The 24,791-nt window shown below is 37.6% G+C and overlaps 1 protein-coding gene across 48 annotated transcripts in view; it reads left to right on the top strand.

Moving 5' to 3' along the window:
- RIMBP2 (RIMS binding protein 2) overlaps positions 1-24,791 on the top strand; it is a 96,400-nt gene that overhangs the window by 20,060 nt on the left and 51,549 nt on the right. For all 48 annotated transcript variants that reach the window (XR_014931952.1, XR_014931953.1, XR_014931954.1 and 45 more), the window contains one exon: positions 9,827-9,964. Coding sequence is in view for 35 of the 48 variants with exons in the window: in XM_085509437.1 (XP_085365563.1) it covers positions 9,827-9,964 (138 nt within the window). In the remaining 13 variants the exon portion in view is untranslated. The remainder of the gene's footprint in view (positions 1-9,826; positions 9,965-24,791) is intronic.

Here is a 24,791-nt window from a genome sequence, read left to right on the forward strand (position 1 = left end):
AGTGTGCATGGGAGGTAACACTGGGAAGTAATTCTTATAGTCCCAGCAAGTCTACTTTATGGAAAATCTGCAAAGTCCTGCAGGAACATTCAACTATATACATCATTACTGGATTGGTAATAGAATACTAATACATAAATAATAAAAGCATCAAATAAGTAGTTCAGGGAAATTATCACAACATCCTCCTCTGTATTGCACATTGCTTAAGATTATCATGTGTTTGAAAGGGGAGGAGAGAAATGTTAGTGTAAGAGAAACTGTTGATCACCCTCTGATTAACCATCTGAGGCAAGTAACGAGTCAGCTGTGGGGGCACAGGTGGAGGTAATTCAGCTCCTGGAAGGGGGGAGCTTGACTGCACTTTTCCTAGATCCCATTTAAGGGCTGACCACCACTAAGGCAGCATCTCTTTATGGAGGTTGCTTCTTTGTGGAGTTTTTGTGGTGGGCTTCAACACTGGTGAGCATCCATCTCAACTGAAAGCTTCAGCACTGGTGAGTCTTTTCTTAGATATTCTTTGGCTATTTACTCTGTAATTACAGCAATACACTTGTATTATTCCAAATATACAGTTAGAAACAAGTGCTATTCTTCCTTTGTTTGCCATGCTGCTGGGTCCTGGCTGGTACTAGCTGTGTCTGGGATGGGCAGCCCTGGTTTTGCCTCATGGGCCCCAGGGCTCTCACTTGGGTTCAGACACCTGTGTGGTTGTTAGAGATCTGGAAAGTTCCATCTGCATATGTATTTGCCAGCTTCTGGCTGTGAAATATGGCTCCAGCTTTCTTGAAAAGCCATCTGGATTTTCCATGGATGCTTCTGAGGAAAGATAAGGGAAAGATGGATTTCAGTGATACAAGTGATTTTGTTCCTTCCATTTCAGTAAGTAAGAGTCATGGAACTTCTTGATTTTATGTAGGAGATTCTGGTAGTAATTCTCCTTTCTATGAAGGATCTTAACCCGTTTTTAAAACAAAGAGCTTAAAGAAACTGCACCAAATGCTTTTTAAAATAAGTAGCATATAATGCATGTTAAGGATGAACTGAATTTGCATCTGTAAACTTAGTAGCAGAATTTATTTAGAGTTAAAATAGCAAGTAAACCATGTCTTAAAATAAATACACATGCTACGGTCATGTGAAAGGAGAATGCAGAGTGGGCAGGGATGGCAGCAGTTTATCTCTTTGCAAGGATGGGCTTTTTGGTTAAAAGCTGTTGAATGCATTGTTGGATGGACATACTGTTGTAGGTTTTATAGATTCAGGTGGTGCAATTTGATCTTGGGTTTTCAGAGGGCTTGCATACATTGTCTTACTGCACAGCTGTTTTGTAAGAGTGATGATCAAACCCATGTGTTTTAAAGGGAACAGGATTTCTCCAGGTTTCTGCAACAAGTCAGTGTTAGAGTTAGTAAAATACACAAGAGACTTTTCCGGTTTTCACTTCTTTACTTTCCTGATGCAGAAAATGAAAACAGCAGCAAAAATAAAAACAGAACAACGATAATAATAAAAAAACCCAACCAACAGAACAACACAAAAAATTGCAGCAGTTGTATACACTGCATACAACTTGTATAAACACAATGTGCTCATCGTTCCCTAGGAGAAGATAGCAATAATGTCAGTCTTGCTGTGCAGATAGTGCTTCTCAGTCCCTTTCTCTCTACAACACATGCGGAACTCAAGAATTGGGTTATCAGTAAGATGTAATACGTAATATGACATACATTGCTTAGAAACTTCCCTTTATGTTGCCAGCAAATATTTACTTTTGATATCTCAATGAGATACTGCAGAAGTAAAGTAGAATGTGCACTGATCTGTGGTGTTAAAGGTGAAGAGGTGGAAGGTCAATGTAAAAATTGAACTCTGATTTCTCTGGTTGCCTTGTTCTCATCCTTAAGGAAGGATGTAGCAAAACAAGGCTTTGCAACAAATACATAATATATTGTAGTGCTCCCTTTAACATACGTGAACCCTGTCATAACAAGGATTTAGCAACCTATTTACAGACCTGTCGCTTGGGAAGTGAAACTTTCACAAGCTGACTCAGTCTCGTTATCTCACCTATGGCTGTTTCTCTGTCATTTACGCCATAACGTGATGTATTTTACTGATGTCATGTACTGAGTCCATCTTGTCAGCCTGACCTTTTTACTTCCTGCATTCCTTTGCATCTTATGAACCATACTCTGGAGTAGTGGAAGGTCTACAGATAGAAAGGTTACTGGGAGCATGATGGCTAGTAAGGCCTTTTCCAGAGGAACTAAAGAAGCTCTTTGTGAGCCATTAGTAGCCTTAGCTTTTCCTTTTGTTTTGTGACCTGATTACCTTGCTCTTGTTGCTGATTCTCGGAGAAAAGGAGCATCTTTCTCTGGGCTTTTGTATAGGTTTGTATGATTGTGGATTCCATATTGTCATTCAGAATGGATTCTGCCCTGAACTTCTCAGCTGCTGGCTTACTGACTGAAATATGGCCTTAATGAAGACTCCTTGTAAGTCATCTCAATGTGTGAGGTCATACAGTAAATGCTATCTCAGCACCTATACCAGTAGTTAGAAATGCATGATGCTTAAGAGAAACCAAACAACCTCTCTCAGTGTAAGCTGAAGAAGGAGCTTAAGTTTCTGAAGCTTTTTAAACAATCTAGATTACTTTAGGCAGATGGTTTATGTTAATGAGTTATAGTGGCCATGATAGAGAAGATACTTGGGAGAACCAGAATCTGGTTAAGAGGAAGAATATTTTAAGCTTCAAGGTATCTTCAGAGTAACTATATTCCTTAAATGATGGAAAGCAGAAAATTGCAGTGGATTTCACTTTCATTAACCAGATCAAAGTGGGCAGTAGATGTGCCCTGCATTATCATCCTTTTGTTCATAAAGTATGCAGGTGGGGATTGAAGGAAAAGAGACAATCATTTAACTGATCTTCATATGACTTAACAGGAAAGTCCTTTTCAACCCAAGCCATTCTATGATAAGTCAAAATAAATTGGTTCTCACTTCCTAGACTTGAATCCAGGACTATGATTATTTAGCCATTTAACTTGCCTTTATTCAAAGAGCTCCCCTAAAAAAAAGGGCAAGAGTCATCAGCTGCTGTAGGCACAATTTCATGTGAAATGAATGTGTAAGCACAGATGTGAGGTTCCGGTGAACTGAGAAATGATTTGTAAGAAAAGCAAGTAGGAGGTCAAAGTAAATTTGCTGTAGTTCTAGCAAGAAAAGAGACTAGTTATAGCACCAATCAGAGAGAGATTGTGACCAATGACCAGCGCTCTGTCAGTAGGCACTTTAGCAATATGTGGTCAAAAATTAGCTGGAGGAGAAAAAGCTTTCTTTTTTTAGTATCTGTCATATAGTAGAGGTGAATTATGTGCTGGAAGTGCCCATTTTTTCATAGGCTGCAAGAATACCTAGACAGCTAGATCCAATTTAGGTTATTATATACCTCTGAGATAAATAAGTCATGCCTTAGAGATTTAAACAAAGATTTTAAGAATGTGATTTGCTTTTAATAATAATAAGCACCAGCTATTTGAATAATTGTTCTTTATTATTTTACCTGTATAATTTGAATAAATTGGGGAAAATGTCATAATTTCTAAGTAGATTATCCAAAATTATTTCTATCTGAAAAAATGTTTGTTTTTCAAGTCAGACCTGAAGGCTGCAGTCTGATGTTGATGCTTTTCTCTCTGATGTTAGAATGAAGCAGTCCTGTTTTATTACTCCACAGGCTGAAAATCTCTTTTGATTAGCCCATTAGTGCCTGGCCAGAATGACAGATTATTCACCTGTAGAGCTAAAGCTGTGGACTGCAGTGTTTTTGGAATGCAGGGGAAAGCCTGCAGTGCTCAGGTGGCGGTGCTGTAGGACTAGTCTGTTTGTTAATGTTTTTGGCTGCATATATAGGCACAGATCCAGCTAATACCAGAGGACTTGCACTTGGAAGAAGAAAACACAAAAAAACACAATGCTTTTTTCTCTGAGGGTTCAGTTTGTGTTTTGACAGATGACTTTATGACTAAGTTTAAATGTATCTATAATTATCAGTGGAGGCCAGGTACCAGGTGATCACAGAATTAAGAGGTATGGCTGTTTGCCACGTCAGTCGTTGAAATTATTACATGTAGAAGAGAGTAGAAAAATTGTGGACTTCGCAACAGAAGCTCAAGATGTTGTTTGTCTAGTGATAGGAGGCTGTTTTTGCCAAAATTATACGTTTTCTTTTGCCAAAATGGGGATGTCAAATTCATACTATTTGGCTATTGAAAGGTACCAGCTGTTACCAGATGCCTTCTGGCTTTTGTTTGGGTTTGAGACTTCTTTAAAGAGACAGATCTTCAGCTTCTGTACAGTTGTTGATGTCAAAGGGAGTTAGACATTCTTCTGACTGTCATTTTCTTCTGAAAAGCCACCTCAAATCATTTTAAAGGTTTTGCATTTTACATTGGTAATAACTTTGGGCTCAAAGAGCTGATTCTCCTTAGAACTGTGGTGGTAGCATTTTAGGATCATGCCACTAAGAAAGATACTGATTACATGTGTGCAAATGAATGAAAACAATTGGTGTGGCCTGTAAGGAAGGGCAAGTAAGAAGGGTAGGAATAGACACTGTGGCTCTTTTAATGCCAAACCTGATGTTCTAAACTGTACTGCCTCTCTGAAGTTGTGCAGTATTGGTAAGGCTTAAAATTATTCTTAAAAAGATCAAAGGGATATGCATGCTGTTGCTTATCAAGTCTTTTCTTGTGTCATCTGTCTGTTCTTATTTTATTATTCTGGTGATGTAGACTATGAGATGTTTCTGTTCCATTGCTCTGATTGCATGGCTGGATAGCCTCCAGTGCATCCCATTGTTCTTTCTTTGGTTTGCAAGTGACAAGCGAGCTCTCATTTTTAAATTTACTTATTAAAAACTCTAAACAACAATCTTCCCACTCACAATCAAGTTCACTATTCTTCCAAAGCTGAATCAGTATAATTAATCCTCAAGCTAAACTTAGCATTTTCAGCAGTGTTTGCTTTCTGTTCCCTGTCATAATGGGCATTGTTCGATCTGGCTAAGACTGGGAGGGTATTGGAACAGAGTTGAAAGGAATCAAGAACCATCATTGAGTGGATTTACTGATATGAACAATTAGGAATCACTCCTCCAACTTCCATGTCCTACCTCTATTCTTTTACATACTGAGATATTTGTATCTTACAAAAACATTGAATACATTTTACAATGCCAGTGATTAACTGTGTAGAACCAGGAAGTTGATCAGCATTCCTTGAATCTCACTCCTGTGCTCTGATGACAAACATTTATTGCTGATTTATTCTTCCTCACTGATCTTATGACAGAGTTGTCAGTCACCAAATATTTGTCCAAACTACTGGATCAAGCCTTATTATTGAAGGACATAACCTTGTCACATTTAGTCTGAAAAATGAGTTGCACATTGATTATCTGAATATGATTAGAGCTTACTTTCCAAAGCAGGAAGAGTTTTGTTAGTTGAAATCAACAAGGTCTTGTGTTGTCAACCTCTTGGAGGATTCAGTTTACCTCATCGCCACCTGTTGGTTGTTACTCTCTTGTTGTGTTTCATAGTTGTTACTGTTCATCTACCTCATGGGGAAAAAATGAAATTCAAGAATTCTTGATGATAAGATCTCTACAACAATTGCCAAGTTCCTGATAACCCCAGAGTATGGATTACGGACTTCTGTCCCATTTTTCTCTCTTCCATGAGAGGGCAGTGACAATATGCCAGTCATTTTGTAATACTATATTTAAAATCTAGAAGTGGGTTTCTTGCAAGATGATATACTGAATCCAGTGCGTGATGTGCATCCTTACATGATTTATCGTCTTAAAAACAATATCCTGATTGCCTGTAGCTTCACGTGTATTCAGAAAGTGGAAGAAACCACTATGCAAGTCCACCAGGTGTCATCATTGGAATATTTTGAGGTGTTGGCTTGTTTTACCAATAAAAGTATTTCCTGTTCAAAGATCACTGAAGAGGAAATAGCAATTCTTTTGAAATGCATTATGCAATTATCAAAGGCAAAGTCTGAGTCCAAAAAATTCCAATATCATGGAGAAATTAGAGTTGATTACTATGCAGGTAGTTATATTTTCTCAAGTGTGATGGTATCAGCAGTACTAACAAATGGATTCATTTGTTCTCAGCTTGCTGCTTGTGAGTCTAAACCAGAGATTCATACCCTTCAGATGTTCAAGGACTGATTTAATAGGGTCACTGGTGTAAACAGTTAATATATAATTTATCTTGCAACTGCATCCATTTCAAACATCTGTCTTATTGCAAGATAGCTCTTTAAACCTCTTCATCTCAAAAATATTATCTCACACATATAAAAGCATGTGATATTCTGTCCTCTGTAGTTATGGGGTTGGTGTTTTGTGCAACAGGAAGGTAACTTAGTAAATGAACAAAATGGGAATATTCTCTGTTGTGTGTTTGAGGTGTATTTGGGCTTGTGAATAGGAGCGGAGCATAAACAAAGAATGGCAGAGTAGACAGCCCTTGCACATCTTGCTGGTAAGCTGTTGGTTGATCATCTTGATTCATGTTATTGTTCCTTTTCTGCAGGAAGAATTTACTGTAAGTTCTCAGTCTTTTTGTGTTGCTGATGGTGTCAAACAGAATAAATTGCGTGCAAAGAATCTGTAATTTCTGTGGATTTCAAACTGGAGGGACACGTGTGTATTCAGTTTAATTAAAGGGACTAAAAGCCAGGAAGGAAGGGAGATTATGTAGCAAGAACCCTTAATCTGCTGAGATATTGTACTGTTGATAGTAGCCAGTTAAATGATGCAGCAGGTTCTGGAAAATTTTTAGCAACAAATTCCTGCTTTACCAAACTCGCAGCTGTTTCTCCTCCTATTTTATTTTTTTTTCTTTATTTCTTTAGAAATGCTCACAAAAATGAAGCACAGTTCCATCTACAGCTCATTATGCTGTCATTTAATTTGAACCTTTTTCATTTCAATATTTTCTTAATTTTTTTTTTTGGCAGCTATTAAGAGTTTGGATTTCACTTCTTTCTTTGTGTCCCATGACAGACCACAAAAGTAAGAGGTTACAGATCACTTTCCTGCGTATCCTGACTCACAAGTCATTAAAATGCCATGTTTTAATGCTCTTTTCCTTCTCTGAAACTTTCCCTTGGTGAATTATCTCCATTTCATGAATATTTTCATTTTCCTATGTTGCACATGCACTGCTGTCTCACAGCTCTCAATCTGCAGTTACAGCTCTCCCTTATAAGTATTTAAATGGCAGCTCAGCTTTCAGACAGAGTACACCAGTGCCAAAGATCGAGCCTTCTGACCTTCTTTGAATTTGCTCAGTGAAATAGGATTCCCTTGGTCTTGGGATGTTTTGTTTATTTCTTACTGTTTTTCTATTCGAGAATAAATTCCTATGTGGGATGGGTGTTGGCACTCCTCATTCCTATTGCTGATTTGCTGTTGGTACATTTATTGTACTGGATCATAACCAGCACTTGAGAACTTTAAGTTCAAGTGATGCTAGAAAGTATAATTAAAGTAATACATCATTTTGATTCTTTATTAAGAAATTACAATATATTTGTATTTCCATGACAAGATAATTTTCAGCAAACAAAACTGAAGAGGAAATATACCTGGACCAATGGGAAAATTTGCTGTTTGAGGTTTATTTGATGTTTCTTAGCCTTCTGCATTCCCAAGAGATCAGTTCCTGCTTAGCACATCAGAAACATGGTGTTATGTTAGATGCTGATATTGAGCAATTACATATGGGCGCTCTTCTGTTTAGATCCAGTAGGTATTCCTCACCTTTTGAATGCTTGCGTTAATAAATTTCTGGAGTGAATGTTTAGCGATTCTGCTGACACATATTTAGAGGTAATGTTCTTGAAAAGTACAAGCGCTGCTCAGCAAGAATGTTTACATCTGTGTTATCAGCATTATTTTAATCCAAAATCTAGCCAAAACCAGCACGTATATATTTAAAAGGAAGGATTGCTTGCAATTCTTAGTGATGACTGTAAGAAGTCGGTTGAAATAAGGGTGGAAGGTACTATTTCGCTTCATACCAGCATATTAAAACAAACGTGTTTCATGGGTTGAAAGGATATCAAGAGCTGGATTCTCCAGATGGTAGTTAAGATATTCGGTGAGAACATACAAACCATTGCTGGTACCAAGCCTGCTACGTAGACCATTTCAAAGATCATTGTGGCTTCTTCAGACAAGACTCCATATTTCTCTCCACTCAGATTTCTTTATAACAGTTCCATGTTTCTAGAGAATGTCATACTGATGCTCCTCACTAATGAATCACCTGTGTTGTCTTTTTCTCCCTATATTCCATCTGGGAGAATATATCTGCTCATTTCCTGTAGCAGAGTACAGTTCTAAGAGTACAAGTTCAAGGGAGTAGTGTAACTGAAGAGCAAAATACATTCAAAATTAGGAAAAATAAGTACACGTGGTTAATAAGTTCAAAACTGAAATGCTTGCTGTTTTTCTTTTTGAATCCTTTGATTAACAGTGAGCATGCTATTGAAAAGAGGTAATAATTTCACAAGCAATTAAAGGATTTTTTTCTTCCTCAAACTGCCTAGTAGCCAGTGATGTAGCCCTTCCAGTTGTTCCGTAACTGGCAGATGTGATTGTACTTTGCTTCATTTAGGTTTTTAAGAAATAATGTGCCTACCAAAAAAAGAACTTTGATAAACTCATTAATCACATAAAGTGACCTTCTCTAAACACATATTTCCTTAATAAAATACACTTGTTATGAAACAGACTTCTTTAGCAGTAAGCTTGCACGTTAATGAGTCATTCAGATAAACAGGTTCCAGTGAAGATTGAATTACGATCCTATTCAGCTGACACAAAGCAACCACTAGTTCTTGTCAGGAAACTCATGAATAAATAAAAGATCCTTTGCTGTCAGGCCTAAGCCTAACAGAAATGTAAGGGTTCATGCTTTTCAGTTGTGGTTTCCCATGCTCTGCAAGTACAGCCTTGATGTTACCATTGGAATTAGATTGGTGATGAAGATATTAGGCATTTTGTAAGTAAAGACATTTAAACGTAGATAGAAATGTGGGGGTATGAGTAGAAGTATCTATCGTTGATTCAGAACAATCTGTTAGATAATAACCTATGATATTTAGCTTGTGCATATATGGTACAGTTCATATGCCTTGTCATTTTGCATGCAGAGGGGCCATATATGAAATTATTTTTAGAATTCAATTTTATTGAAATATAAGATGTTTAAAATAATTCAAGGGGCTTATTTATGCTTTCCATCTACCAAAGCCAATGAATTTCCTGCAGGATGTTATTCTCTGTTGTTGCATTGTGTTGTTTTTTTTATCATGATTTCAGACCAGAGGTGTTTATCTTTACACTTACATTTTGTATTCATTTCGTAAATAGTCAGTCTCTAATGTGTGGGATGAATAATTTGCTGCATGTGTTCTAATTCAAGGGATAGGCAGTTGAATATGCATACAAATGCTCAAATATAGTGATGGTCATTGTGCATATTTTGGAAATACTCTGCTGAACTGAGGTTTTAGAGGAGATTTAACCATACTGGTAAAGGAACACTTTAATTACAGTGCTGTAAGTTGCATCTCATCATATACTTTTAAAGAAACCATGAAAATAACATGCAGTGGAAAACATGTTAATGGAACACACTGTGTTGTAAGAAGGGTAAATGCTAGTCAACTAATACAAACACAGTTTAAACAAACTGGTCGCTTGTTTATTTTGTTTCTTTGTACACAGTTTGGAGATGACCCATCATGCCTGCAGTCTGCAACATCAGCGTGCACATCTGATCAGGTTGAGTTTATAGAAGAGACCCGGATTTCTAAGTCTCATGTCACCACATTAAGTCAAGAGTATCATCGTTGGCAGTTTTCAGTAAGTTCTGTCTCTCGTTCTCTTTCTTGCATGAGTTCTAGCAGTGGGGGATTGGAGATTTTTTGAGGCAGATATTTGAAGGAGGGAGAGTTTAGCTTCACCATCTTTATACCATTAGATGTTGTATTGACTTCTTAGAATATTGTAGATATATAGAGTAAGTAATATAAATGTGTACTTAGGATATAATTTTAAATTTGAAAAGAGAATTTAACAAAGAAAAATGTGAAATAAATAGGAGTTGGAGTGCTCTGTTTGGTATACATGTTGATGTACGTTTCTAGATGGTACGTTGAACTTGTTGTCTTGAGCTGAATTCTGCAGTCTGTTTTCAGCAGTAAGTGCGGCTCTGCATGTAGAGACCTACTGTGTGCACAGCTAAAACTTGTCCATCGCCTGACATAGCTAAGCCACAATTTCATGGTTTTCCTTGTTGTAGAAATGCCTGCTTAATCAGGGTGCTTCTTCCCCTGTCCACCCCAGCGTTATTTTTAGCACAGATCACTGCCTTATGCAATTCCCTGTGCAGCTGCAGAATCAGTTTTTAATGGCACAATTGAGAAGTGTGGCATGCCTATGGGGAGGGAGCAATGGGCAGATGTTTGATGCTCATGCTACTTCTTGCAGAAACAAACCCTGGCATTTAATAGTGCGTTCTAATGATAATGGAGAGACATGAAAATCATTATTTGAAATTCAAGAATTCCAGGAACCGTGGATATTTTATATATTGTTTTGGAAGCACTATAAAAGCCATAGCAGACACTTAAATCAATGACACTGAGTAGGAAAAGCTTTTTTATTTAATAAGGATCAACAGAGTTCTGGAATCGTGTTTGGCGTTGTATGGTTTCCTTTTTAATCACTGTAGGCAATATTCTTAAATTCTATAGAGAATTTTTCTATGACTTTTGATGTATAGGAGGCAAAGGAGTTGCTAATAAATGATTGTTCTGTAAGCGTATTTTACAGCTGTAAGCACAATTTTTACTCTCTGCCTGAAGTTAATTGCAATTAATTAGTGCATAATTGAAATTATGATGTATTTGTACAGGAATTGATCCTATAGGCGGAATTGTATTATTTGCCACCCCTGCATTTTCTCCTACTTAAATGAGCTATTGTTCCAGCCTAAAAACGTGCATGTCTGTACATGTGTGGTGGTAATGTCTGTCCTATGAGTCTTTTAGATCCTTCAGGACTGGCCTTTCATAACAGGTGTTATGAAATCCAAGATACTGTGATTTCGATCTAATGATGATGAATTGTAAGGAGAGCATGTTGTGGTCAGTTATTTGAGCCACAGCTCTTGGCGAATAAGTTATAAGAACAACATTTGTCTTCAAAGGGCTTTGCAACCATGAGGCAACACAATTTCAGAAAAGAAATAATGTGATGAACTGAATGTAAAAGACTTGAAGCTTTGTGGTTTTAAATTTGGTGGTAGATTCATCCATTTGAAGGATATGAGTTTGATTGTATCAGGAGTAACGATATTGAATATGAAAAGGGAAAAGTACGTAAATGTGATATTATGAACAGCTTTTAATGCTTTCTTTACATCTCTGCTTCTGGAAAGAACCGTGATGTGAACTGATTGCGAAGGTTTGGTGAAAGATGTTCGTCTTTTGCTTCACAAGAAGCAGAAGTCAGTTTCAGCATTGTGTGTAGTTTCCTAATGTTAACTTTCTCCATACATAAATATAACAGACTTGGACCAGTTACCTGTTAGTTGCCAGGCAACAACAGCATTTGACACTACCTGCAGCTGCAGTGAAAGACGTGCAGGTCCCTGATTGTAAATTAAAGGGCTTTGAATGTTGAACTAAGGTTGATAAAAAGGACATTAGTGCAAGTACAATGCCATTTTCACCACGGTAGCAATACGTCAGCAGAGTTTCTCTAACAGCATCAGTTTGCTGAGATATAATGCTCTAGGACACACTCATAGTGGAAAAAAATTGTAATCACTGTATTCTACAGCAATACAGTTTTCTTTGAAGTAAGCTGTATTCCATGTAAGCCTTCTGCCTCTGTGCAAAGCAGGAATCTGTTATGATGGCTTCTGGAATATTTTCTTGGTTTCCTTGTTTAATGAGGTGAGTGCTCTAGATGTTCATTGTGTTAGGCAAAACCTGGGCTGAAAGGAAAAAGAAAAATGTTTTAAATTTATGAATATTATGAACATTCCTTGCTATTCAGAGGTACTTTGCAGTCTCTTAATGATGGCAGAGCAGTGAGGCTGGATATTAATGTGGTAATCAGAGTGATTCTGATACAGCACTGGAGTTCAGCCTGGCTGTCTGGCTTTCTTGCTGTTATATATAGAGAAGTGTGTGGATGTATATGCATCATCCTCTGTATAAATGGCCATATTTGATCACCATGGGGAATATTTACTGAAAGCAGCACACCATCTGTGACCTTGGTGTAGCTTATTTTGGGGGGCCAGAAATTAGCTGTGTTGGTTAAAACATTATATATATAATGGCTTGGAGTGTTCTCCCATACTCTTTCCACATGCACACAATTATTTGAGAATTACTTGCATTGCTCTGAAGAAAGCTTGGCAGGTGATTTTCTGCGTTCATGGGGAAGGCTGCAATCTGAGTGCCTCTGCTGACAGTGAGTTATCATTTTGGGATTTCACTGGATGTTTCTGTGCTGCATTTTACCTCTTGAAAAAGCAATAGTTTCAGCCACATTATACCCATTAGTTCATTGTTACCTGAAAGACAGTGGGTGGACAAAGGAAATGAGTTGCATCCAACATAGCAAGGAGATAATGAGCTATGTAAGTAATTAGCAGTACATTTTAAATGTGTGCTCACACAGAGCCAAAAGCACGTTGGCTTAAGAGCATGATCTCAGCGATGTAATTTAGATTACCCATTTCAGCAAGACAAATGATTTAACTCTTTCTCTGTGTGGCTTTTTAGAATTCATAAAATGTTAAATGTTGAAAAAGGAATGCTAACGTGAAATGTACTCTGCCATCTGTTGACATCTGCCATCTTCAGTTGACAGAAGATGGAACACAATACTGGACACAGACTGGTCTTCTAGCAAAGACTGGGGTGTTACTTTCAGTGTGAAATTGTCTTCTCCAACAATATGAGGCTGTTTGGGTTTGTTTTTTTTCACATAGGTAACTATTAAGTATAGGACAACTCAGTATCTCTTTACTAACAGCTTAGTCTACTACAGGCAGGCAGAATTTTCCATACAATGTCAAGTAGCAGATAGACCAGTAGTCATCATTGTGCAATGAAACAGATTTCTGGCCACACTGATTTGTGTTTATGTAGCTGTATAACTATGACATGCGACTTTATTCTTAAGTGTTCTGGCTGAGCTACTTCTGGTATTTTAAAATCCTGTGTTTGTATTTGTTTATTCATTTCTGTGCTTGTATTTTCTTCTTTAATTGTGGACTTACTTGTGTACCACTTAAAAGGGCTTTTGTTGTGTAAATTCCTAGTTCAATTTTATAGATTCGGTCTGGTGATTTGAACAAGTGTCTCTGCCTGTTCTTTCAGATGCGACTCTTGTTTGTTGTGGCTTGTTCCAGCTAAATCGGTACATTCTAGAATGATAATTCCCAATATTTTGGCCACACTGCTCATAAATAATACATGAGGTTTTGTAAATATAATGAAAGTTGAGAGTTATCCATTGTGGGTAAGTTTATTCTGATTAAAGCAAACCTCTGCAGGAACTATGTATTCTTTCTGGTGGGTCACCCAGTAATTGAAAACCACTTGCTTTCATGAGAGGGCTGCTCAAGCCAAGGGAAGCCTGGTGACGTTAGCTCAGTTCTTTATTAGATAAAATCAATCTATTCATTTAACTGCATACTCAAGATGCACATGCTGTCTTTGGAATAATGTGTGCCACTGGATTTAAATGCGTGTGGGTTTTTTAAGGGTGCTGTGAAGCAGTTCATGGGGTGCAGACAAGTCCTTGACATGTACCATTTTCTTAGATTACTCTCTTTGCAAGCAAAAATATGAAGCAAGGCAAGGACATGTGCTGGTCAAGTCAAACTAAGGTTTAGATATATGTATGTTGTGGTTTTCTTTTTCTTTCTCTCTTATGGATTTAAGTTAATATGGAAGGAAGCTGGCCTAACTACTGGCCTGACAGTGCCTTGTTTTCTTTGTGGATTAACAGGGAACTCCAATCTGCAAGGCCGTCAATCTGGCCCGTTTTCATCAGCACTGAATCACTTTAAAAAGAAAAACAGTGCATGTGATTATCAAAAGCATTTCCATTTATAACACACTATGGCAGTTCAGCTCAGATATCAGGAAGTAGGTTTTATATAGGAAAAGGGTGTTAAATGTAAAAATTTATAAAATATAAAACATACACAAAAGTAGCAATAAAAATCTTTGTCACTTTATTGAGGTGCAAATGCCTATTAACACTTGAAGTTTAGACAGTGATCCCTTTACTTAGCCTCTCTGTGGTAAGTACACCTTACCAAAGACATTTGAGGCATCAGTCCAAAGAAGCAGTGATTAGCATATTTTAAAGTTTCCTGCACTGACTGCTTAAATAAATTTGCATTAATAGAAAGACGAGACTTTTCATAATATTCTGTGTCGAAGGCTAAAATTAGTTCTATCAGTGCCGTGGTTGCAGTTCTTTTAAATTTTAACAATTTAGGGGGGGGGAAAAAACACACCGCTCTTGAAAGGTTATAATTAATGAGTTGTGTTGTTATTTTGGTATACTTATAAAAACATGAAGAAATTGGGACAAGAAAGCTATTTTGTGCCTTTGGCATTTTGATGGTGAGCAACCTAGCTTCCCACTTGAGCTGGGGGTGGGCTTTGCTGTTGCATGCTCTTAGCAGCTGCTAGCCCTCTGCAACTGTGTAGAGAGGAACTCATGGCATAGATTGTAGATGACACAAACACCTCAGCAAACTTAAGCTCAGTATCTTTTAGACTTGTAGTAGGTCTCACTTTCCCACTAGTTTCATTATTTTTAACCACGAGTTTCCTTTAATAGTGAAGGTGGAGTGAGGTCTTCCAGAATAAGTGCATGTATCAGGAAGGAGTACATCTGTGTAATAATCTTGTCCGTACTTTTATAAAGTTTTATACAACAGCTTTATACAATGGTTGTAATGAAAATAATGCCTCGTTTTGTTATGTTGGCCCATGATGTCAGTGGTAGATGTTGGTGATAGGCTGACTATATATTGAGAGAGATCTTGGATTTGCTGGATGATTATTATATTATGGCTCTCTGAAACCTGTCTTTCAATGCAGCAGGCTCTACAGCAATATTAGGCTCCAGAGCTCCCTACCAATTTTATAGCAAACTTGATTAAGTCGTTAAATTGTAGATCATTGCTGACAGTAAATTAATTCTTAATCCAAGTCCTATTCTGCACTGCATTGAGAGACTTTTGCCAGGAGGCCAGTGGCTTGAAAATGGATAATTAAATTCTGCTGTAAATATATTTTTTAATCCATCTTTCTCCTTTCAGGAGCTGGCAAATGAGTGAAAACCATTAATTAATATCTATAGCATGGTTTAATGGTTTAAGCCCTGCTCCTGACAGATTCTGAAACGTAAACAAAGTGGGGAATAAGTAGCATATAGACAGAGTTGTCAAAAATGTATTCATGAGAGATACTGTTCTTGTATTTCTGTAAGATGTATATATGTATAGGTTACTGTGGAAGTTGTATATTTATTTCCAACTTTCTCATTAGGGAGAGCAGCAAGCTTCACCACTTTATTTTCCTAGTGTAAATGCAGTTTCTTATGTCTTAGTGGCTTGGAGGATGTACTTTCAGCTCTCCATGCTGGCTAAATTCTTTCATAGGGAATTTGACTTCCACTTAAATACTCCAAAGAATTATATCACAGGACTGAGGTGCTCCTGGGGCTTAAACAGAAAGAAATACAGCAAGGAGGAGGCTGAAGTTCTGACGTGTCCTTTTGAAAAGATGGTGCAAGAGACCAAGGAGAAAAGATGTCTAGAGAAAGGATTGAGTTTGAGCAGCTATGTCCATCTCTACTGGTTGTGTGTGGGAGGTAGTGGTGGGTGTTGATGGGGATCTTCATTGCTTTCTAGTACTCTTCTTAAAATGTTTTGATTGTGTAAATAATTTGCTGAGAGCAAAGAAAGAAGAAGCCTGTGGGGATGCTATAACAGCATTACTGTCTGGCTGTCTTTAGCCCTAACTCAATATGAATTGCATTGGAGGTGTCTCGTGGCAACTTAATAGCACTACCTTGGGCAGTGCTATGGGCTATTAACTCTTTTGAGGCTGACGCTGCAGACAGCCGAGTGTTTTTGGTTTTTTTTTTTTTTTTTTAAGCGTATGTTTTAAAGTTTTGGCAACAAACATGTCTGTAAAAGTTATCTGAAATGAGCAGGTCACGTAACATGGAAGATTTCTGATAGTGACACCATGAGGAAATTTTCAGCTCTCTAGCAAAAGTCATCATGAAAAAATAACCTAGTTCCATAAAAGTAACCATACTGTATTTAATACACCTTTGCTTTCTAAGGTTAATATAGTTAATAAACCCAGAAAAAGTATAGAATTAACTTGATCTAACAAAAAACTGGGTAAGTTGTTCAAGTTCTAGTCAGGCAAAAGGCCTAAGAGATGAGGAGAGCACGTAAATACAGCTTATCTCTCCTGGGCAGCATGGTGTATTTAATGATTTACAGCCTCAATTAAAGATTGTAGAATTGCAGAGTATTTGATGTTTGAGGGAGTAGTAAAACTAAAACAAATTAATTGCTTGGATAGAAAAGCTTTTAAGGTAAGGACAAAGTAATTGATAGCTGGCTTTGCACGTGAATAAAGTGTGTTTACTTCATGTGAGGTTTTCTTTTTTTAAAGTGTTTTCCATTAGAACTATGAAATGGTAGTGAACAGGTCTGTTATACTGCTGACCTGTAGTAGCCTCATTATTCTAACTGACAAAAATCTGTTAATTATAGAAATGGTGAGAACATATATAGACGCGCACATATAACACCTCATCTGTCTCTTCATCCTCGTCTGGCAGTCTATAGCAGATGCCCACCAGGATGTAATATCAAAGCACTCTATACTAATAGAGAGAGCCGTACTGCCACCCCTCCTTCTTTGCCTATCCTTCCTGAAGAGTTTATAGCCATCCATTGCAGCATTCCAGTCATGCGAGCAGTCCTACCATGTTTCTATAATTGCAACTAGGTCGTACTTAGCGTGCTGCACAATGACTTCCAACTCTTTCAGACATCCAACACCACCAGTCAATCTGCTCACAATCTCTGATGGTTTTTAATCTCTCTACCTCCTCCCTAAGCTCCATCACTAGGCTGAGCAGCTCATCCACCTGCTCACACATCATGCAGGTGTCGTCCTTCCCATCCTCCTCGCACAGCAGCAGGCTCTGGCACTCCCTACAGAGCAAAATGTCTCCTTCTTTCTCTTTTCCTAACAGTAAATGAATCAGCCAATAAGTCACAGCAGCATGATTGGGTCAAGAGAATTTTACATGACAGGTGTGATGCAGGCTTAACAGCACCGCTGTTTTGTAGAGCTAGGCCTTTCTGCATGTACTTTACACACAGGCCTTATGTGAGGCTTATGTAATCTTGTTAAAACACCAATACAGAACATTCCTAGGAGTTGTCCCACTTCCTCCATCGTGCCCCCTCCAACTTTACTGCTGTAACAATATTTTTAAGTCTTGTGGGCTTCTTGAACTTCAGTTTAAGAATTCTATTTCTATGCCACTTCTTGGACTCAAGCCATGTGAGTGCAGCTTCTTGTCACATGAATAAAACAAGATTGACAGATGAGCTGGGACAAACATACAGTCACCCTTTTCAAGATCTCGATTATTCACGTTCTGGAAATAGTTTTCCTGAAATAGGACTGCATCCTTATCTGCTAAATGAATAAGACTGCAGTCCTCCCATGTAACTGCATTTTTAGCTCATTACCATATAATTAAATTTAAAAGCAAGACAAGCCCTCAGGTGTGGTTGGGAAATCTTTAACTCCAGGAAAAAGTAGCACCATATTTAGTAATGTAGAAAGAGTAGCTGGGAAGGCACTGTAGAAATTTTGTTCAGCTGTGCTGAAGTAACTGAACACCATGCAGTGTTGTCTAGGTTCAATATTTTGTCTCGTATTAAAGGGAGCGGAGTGTGACTGAAGACCTTTTTGACCAAGATTGATAATAACCATTTGAAGTCACTCAAAGTCTCCTGAGTGAAATGTGTTGTAAGTGCTTGATTATGTTTGCATTCCACAGATTGCTCATGAATTTTTTTGGGAACTCTGTATTAATAGATACTTGGTACAAAAATAAATGAAGAAATAGAAAAAAGTTTCAGTGTTCTAAAATACTGATGAAATAAGAAGCTGCAGAAGCCCTGTAATAATGCGTTCATTGTAATTTTCCAAAGCCAAGTTGCCAACTGTGATCTGTGAATCATTAGAAATCCTCTGGGCATGTTGCTGACTTCTCCATCTGGTTTCCATCAGTCGTGTCCTTCTCCAAACTTCATAGTTTTAAGAGCATCTGTCAGTGAGGGAGAAGGAAGCTTGTATCCTGGTCAGCAGTTGCAGTGACGTGATACAACTGTGAATGGGGTGGTTACAAAGGGTAAGGGCAGTGGTGTGGTTACATATTACTGCAAATAAACGCGTGGGTTTCTGCAAGAGAATTGTGGTTCGCTCTGTGGAAAAGTGTTGTTTGCCTGTGTTCTCAGCTTTTTAATGAAGTGAAAGAAACAGGCATTTGGTAGGAATAAATACTGTATATAACCAGATCACACTATAACCGGTGCTTTGGTATAACAGAGAATGTCCTTTTTTTCCTTTTTTTATTTTTTTCCCTACTTATTAACAGCAAGTTAATAAATAAAAGTGAAACGGTTATTTCTGCTAGTGAAGAAAAGCTTTAATGCTTTTCTTTCCAGTTTTTCCCCATGATTCCTATTTTGAATCTTTTCTGTTGAAAATCACAGTAAACATTTTCAAGGTTTGATTCAACTGACTTAAATGTTTCCCACTCTACAAATGCCTCTAATGGTTCCTAAGCAGGCTGAAAAACCAGAGCCTGGATCGAGCTGTTACAACACATGCAGAGATCTGTGAAGAAAAATTAGCCTGCCTCACAGACCATAAGAACAGTGAAAAGAAGAACGATGACAAAAGCTATTGCTGAACAAAATGAATTATTTTTAGAAGCTTTATTCTGTTAGCTCACCTAGTTGAAAAGAGGAGCCGTTCTGTGCCTACCTATCTGCCTGTCGTTGTGTACTGTAGATGCACTGTGAGTACGTGTTATAAAGGTTTATATAAAAGAGCTGGAAAATCCCTCTATAACTTGTATACCATCTTCTCTCTTGAAGAATTGCTGATTAAAGAATAGCAAATTTTAGGTCACAGTGACCTAACCTTCTTTCAGAGCTTCAAGTATGTCTCTTAAACTCCCTAACACAAGCCAGTTGTGTATACTGGGGTTTGTTCTGGTCCGTAATTTTGGTAAGATTTATTTTTACATCAGACATGAACCAAAATGGCTTCAATTGAAAATGAAAAAACAAAATGTAGAATTTTATGAAGGCTTGACAGTTTTGCCTGTGGTTTGTCATAAGTCTGTAGTAATATTATTCAAATTAAATGCAATTTCACAATAAACAGGAAAGACCAAAAGATGATTTGATAGGTACTTGTCATAGTCTTGATGATTATTCATGGCAGTGCATTTTCTAGATTTGAAAGATTAGATTGTATGTATATAATGTCAAGGCCTACTGGTGATGTGCTGCTATGTTCAAAGCTCTGGTCCAGCACAGTAAGAGTCCTCCCTGAAAGTGTAAGTACTGCTATTCTAATCCATGGTGACTATTCCCTGCTGTAGTAGATATCATCCTTGTTAGCAGTTAATTTCTGAATCTGCAGGACTCTGCTCTAATAGCGTGTTTTCTCTCTTATCTTTTAAGCATCAACGTTTCAAATGTAACACAAAGCATTTTACCTTTATCTTTTTTTTCCCACTGAAAAACCGTCGCCTGTCTGAAACCCTTGCTCTTTAGGGTTGCGTCTTGCCGGCAGCCAGCAGTGTGATTGAATCTTCTGAGGGGGCTTATTGTAGGAGATATGAGCTTTTCTGCACCTAAATTCCTCTTCTCCCCACAGCCAGGTAATATTCAGAGGCAACAAAGTACTTTGGAAGTTTGTTATCATGGAAGCTTTTGCTCATCACTTGGTGGGAGACCTGTTTTCTCCCTTAACCTTTGTCTATAATTTCAGTTCACAGACTGGTTTGTGCAGTTCCATTCTGTTCTTACCTTAAATCTTTCTGAATACTAGTGAAAATTCATTGCATATTGGATTTCTAGCTTTTGTTTTTGTTTTTTGTTTGTTTTTCTTCCAGCTGAATTGATGCCCAGTCCTATGAATTCTAAAATCATTTAAATGTGGAATGTGTTTATCTTTCAGTGATATATTCTGTACAGTATTAATTTCAGCTAACATAAATGAAGCTAAAGCCTATATGTGATAAATGCATGTAAATTACTGCTGATGCTCGCATAAAATGAATGGTACTGATTAGCCTGTTGGGGAGCTAGAAGTGTGTTGAAGACCCATATTATAGGGCTACTGAAAGTCTAAATAGGAAGGTGGCAAGCTGTTCTGCTGCCAATCTGTTTGATAGGTTGTTCTCTAGTCTCTTCTAGATCTCGAAAGCTTGGAATTCAGTTCTCTGAAAGTCCTGAAATGAAAGACTTAGGCAGGGTTTGGACACATTTTGGCATTTGAGCAACTTTCAATGAACATTTTGCACATACAAAATAACGCTATTGACAATTTAGCAGAGTAAAGAATGGCATTCTAAATTAGTTTCTAACCAGGGAACAAGCTGGGAGTTTGCAGGTTTGCTGTGGTAGAACTGTAGATTGTCATAGTGTTCATATTGCCATCTTCTCTGCAGGAGTGTATCCCTCCACTGTGGGTTGTTTGAGACTCTCAGGGGTAATGGTCACTCCCTTCCTACACGTGGTTCAGCTAGCAGTGGTTAGCAGATTGAGTTGAGGAGACAGCATTAATGTCAGTCCAGTTGTTCTCAATGAAAGAGCAAAATTATGATAAGTCATTTGGTTAATTATGTAGCTAAAACCCATTTAAGGTGTTACGGTCTTGGCAGCATCAAGACTGAATCATGCTGAATTATGCTGAAAACAGTAAAGAAAAGGCCCAGATTCTGATCCTCTGAATCAAGCAAAGAAACCTGAATACAAAACACGCTGGCAGTGAGTTTCATTTCCTCTGGGTAAATAGAGCGTTGTCTGAGTGTTTGAAGGCTGCAGGAGTTGGCATTTGGTTGAGTTCCTAATCAAGTGGCAGTTTCCATTTTGACAAAGACTGAAACAGAATCATAAGTTTGAACAAATGGACTTAACAAGCTCCCCTTATCTGCCTGCTTTTCAACAGAAAAGGAGGACGGTAGCATGGATTCTCTAGTGAGTTACGTTACCAGTAAGAGAGAGAACTCAGAATATCTTACTTGTAGATCAATTTTACTATGCTTTTTCCCCCCTTTTTTTTTCTTTTTTCTTTTTTTCTTTTTCAGCCACCCAAAGGCTGTATATTTATTTCTCCTGACTCATTTTCTATTTTTTGAAGAGCTTCACAGGTCTCTTAAGCAGAACTAAACTTGGCATAGCTGCATGAAACCTGAAATGCCTGAAAGATATGCATTCAGCAGATAATCTCCTATCATACTTGAAATGATTTGAGGCATAGGTTTAAAATTAGTGATTTGGGGAAGTTTCAAAGAAAACAAAATTTATTATTTTCTGTTCGTATTTAAAAAAAAACTTATTTCTTTTGGCTTTATCAGAGCTGATGAGTTTGCTGGAGAAATGAAGACATCAGAATTCCTTGATTTAAGTAAATACCTCGAGGGGGGAAAAACAGTAATTTAAAAATACTTAAATATGAATAAAATTATTATATAATGACATTTGTAATAGGTAGAAATCCAGCTTACAGTAACAGGTCTCCAGAGTCTAAAATGCTGGAAATGCTTTAAATGTTCTCCAAGGATTTGTTTTACATAGAGAATGACAATTAACTTGTGAGAGATCTATTTCATGCTTCATGAATGGATTTCAGCTGCAGGTTCATTTTTAATTGATGAGCTCAGATATTAGGCTCCCATCCTCTATATATGACTGATATGCTATGATGAACCATAAGGCTTTTTAAATTTAATATCCATATATGATTCATGTGGAAACATGGTTTTGATACTTTCTGGAAGTATGTATCTGTTTTAACCTTTTTTCACCTCACTGTCCTTTTCTTTCTTAAAACTTGGATACTGGCCTTTTGGTTTGGGCTGTACACCTTTGAGGTAATTTAAAAGCTCTTTGGTAGAGCAAACTAAATCCCTCCATCAGTTATTTAAAATGCTATATATAAAAATAAAAAAGTCACTTAAGCTTTGATCAGTCAGTGGAAGTTATTACAGTGTCTTGAAACACCTTCCTGATCTTGAGGTTTCTAGATCAGTGTTGAACGATATCTGAACAAAAGTGTTGCTCAGATGAACAGCCACACAAATGTGGGAATGGTGAAAGCTGCCATTAAAATCACCCTATGTTCTGTCACAAAAGGCACCGCAGAAGCCAGCAGTTGAACTGTATTTGTTAGTATATACAACCTGGCAGTGTTCTTCAGTTACGTTCCTGGGGAGATTCAAAATCACACTTCATTTAGAAGTTAGTTTTAAAATCTCCAATGAGGCTTTCAACTTTTGGCTGCCAGGACAATCGATTTTAATGAACTGAAAAAATTAAATATGACAACCCCTGGAGCTAAAATATTATTAGCATTGGAATTATTTTCTTTTGATCTTTAATTCGACATGAGAAATTTTCAGTATTCCAGTAGCAGTGGCAGTAGTAGTGTCAGTGCTTTGCATCGTCTCACCGTGTTCCTTCTGTGGGGTTTTCACTGTGCAGACTTGAATTCTGTTGTATTTCCCCTATACATATCACGTGAGTCAGTTGTTTTCTGTTAATTCACAAATCCAAGACAGTTTGCATCAGTTTTCCTCTCTGATATTTCTCCTTAACAATGATTATTTGCTAATTTGGCGCTATTTTATACAACAGTTTAATGCTGTGCTCCGGTGAGAGCACAACCTGGTTGCTGAGCTTCAAGGTCTTAAAAATTACAAGCTGTTTTCAGGGTATTTATATTTTAATGTAAGACTGTGATTAAATATCAGCAAGCGTACAGAGTGCAACAACAAAGATCAATGTATCTTTTCAAGGTTTATGTAATGCTATATGAAGTAAGAGAGAGAAAGAGATTTTAAGTTATATTCAGGATATGCTTAACACATGCTTGCACTAAAAAGGTTTTATGCCCAAAGAAATTAAATTTCCTATCACTTAGGTAGTTTTGAGTGACAGAAGGCAAAAGCCTCTTGTGCTGTCTCTGTAACTGTTTTACACATCTTATGAATTCTGTGCTTTACTGACATGTCAAGGTTTTATCCTGGAAACAACTGTGAATAAACTTTGATTATTTACATGAATATAAACGCTTTGAGTCCTAGAATATCCTGGTCTAGTTCAGGGATTAGTAATAGAAAGCTGGAGTACACAGACAGAAAAAGCTCACAGAATCTTTCTGTTCAGCCTCAAGCAGTTAATAATTGACTTTTAAAGAATAAACCAAAATGCAAATGTTTACTGACATTACGGATCACAAAAGGCTTCTCTGCAGCAGGTACTTAGGGAAGCGTGAAGCTGAGCATGGCTTGCCAGCCTGCCTTATGTAAATAAAACTAATCATACCTTACCAAATTACCCGTTTCAATGTGCTTTTGCCTCGCCTCATCTGGTGGCTGAGAGGTGTCAGGCGTGCCTAACGCCCTCCCCTCGAACAGCCCCCAGGGGAGTGATGTTCCCTTTCCAGCCAGTGGCTAAAAGGTCAGGCTCAGCTAGTAAGGAGGATTGATATTAATTTTGCAGTGTGATGCAAAACAGCATGAATGAGCTGAAGAAGACTCTGACTCTTTTTCTTTGCCTGTGTCATTAAGGAGGGAAGATGGATGCAATCGCGTAAACACAGGACTACTTTCTGAGTAAGTGGTGGTGAAATACATTTCATTCCTATCATGTGTAACTCTAAGAAATGAAATAATTCATGGTTGAGAGTAATATACACCTAATTAGTCACGTTGAGGCAAATTTAACTGATGCCAAATAAATAACGTTTGCGAAAAATTGGGAAATAGCAGAGAGAAATCTGATTGCAATTGTAATGCATTACATTTATTTGGATTTATGTCACAGTTTAATGAACAGGAAAATACTATGGAGTTTTGGTAAAATGCTTCAATAATCCGCAGCTCTTAACTACTTAGTTCCTTGCTTGAGTTGAGGCCTGGTTGTTTCCCTTTGAGCTTATCCTAAGGAAGGCAGAATGGTAAGTGAATATCTCCCTAGCTGCATTCCTTAGACTTAGTAAAGAGAAAATAATGAGAAATAACGTGCTAGCTGTGCTCTTTGGATATTGGTTTGCTTTTTCTGATATGTTTGACTCTTGTCTATGCTCCGTTTTGGTCAAAGGTGCCTGGAAAATTCTCCTTGTAGACTATAGAAATGCAGAGCAAATTTATGACAGCAAAATAAAGTGGGAATCCAAAGCAGTTGTGGTAGTTTTTAAAGGCTTAAAGACTTGCACATTTGCATGCAATACCATACAGAAAGATTTCTGTGTTAGTATCTGGCGCTGACTCTGTTTTCGTGTTGCTGTTCAGTGCC

This window comes from Coturnix japonica, chromosome 9 (genome assembly GCF_054131305.1).
Source record: "Coturnix japonica strain WE chromosome 9, WE-NBRP24, whole genome shotgun sequence".
NCBI classification, from domain to species: Eukaryota; Metazoa; Chordata; class Aves; order Galliformes; family Phasianidae; genus Coturnix; species Coturnix japonica.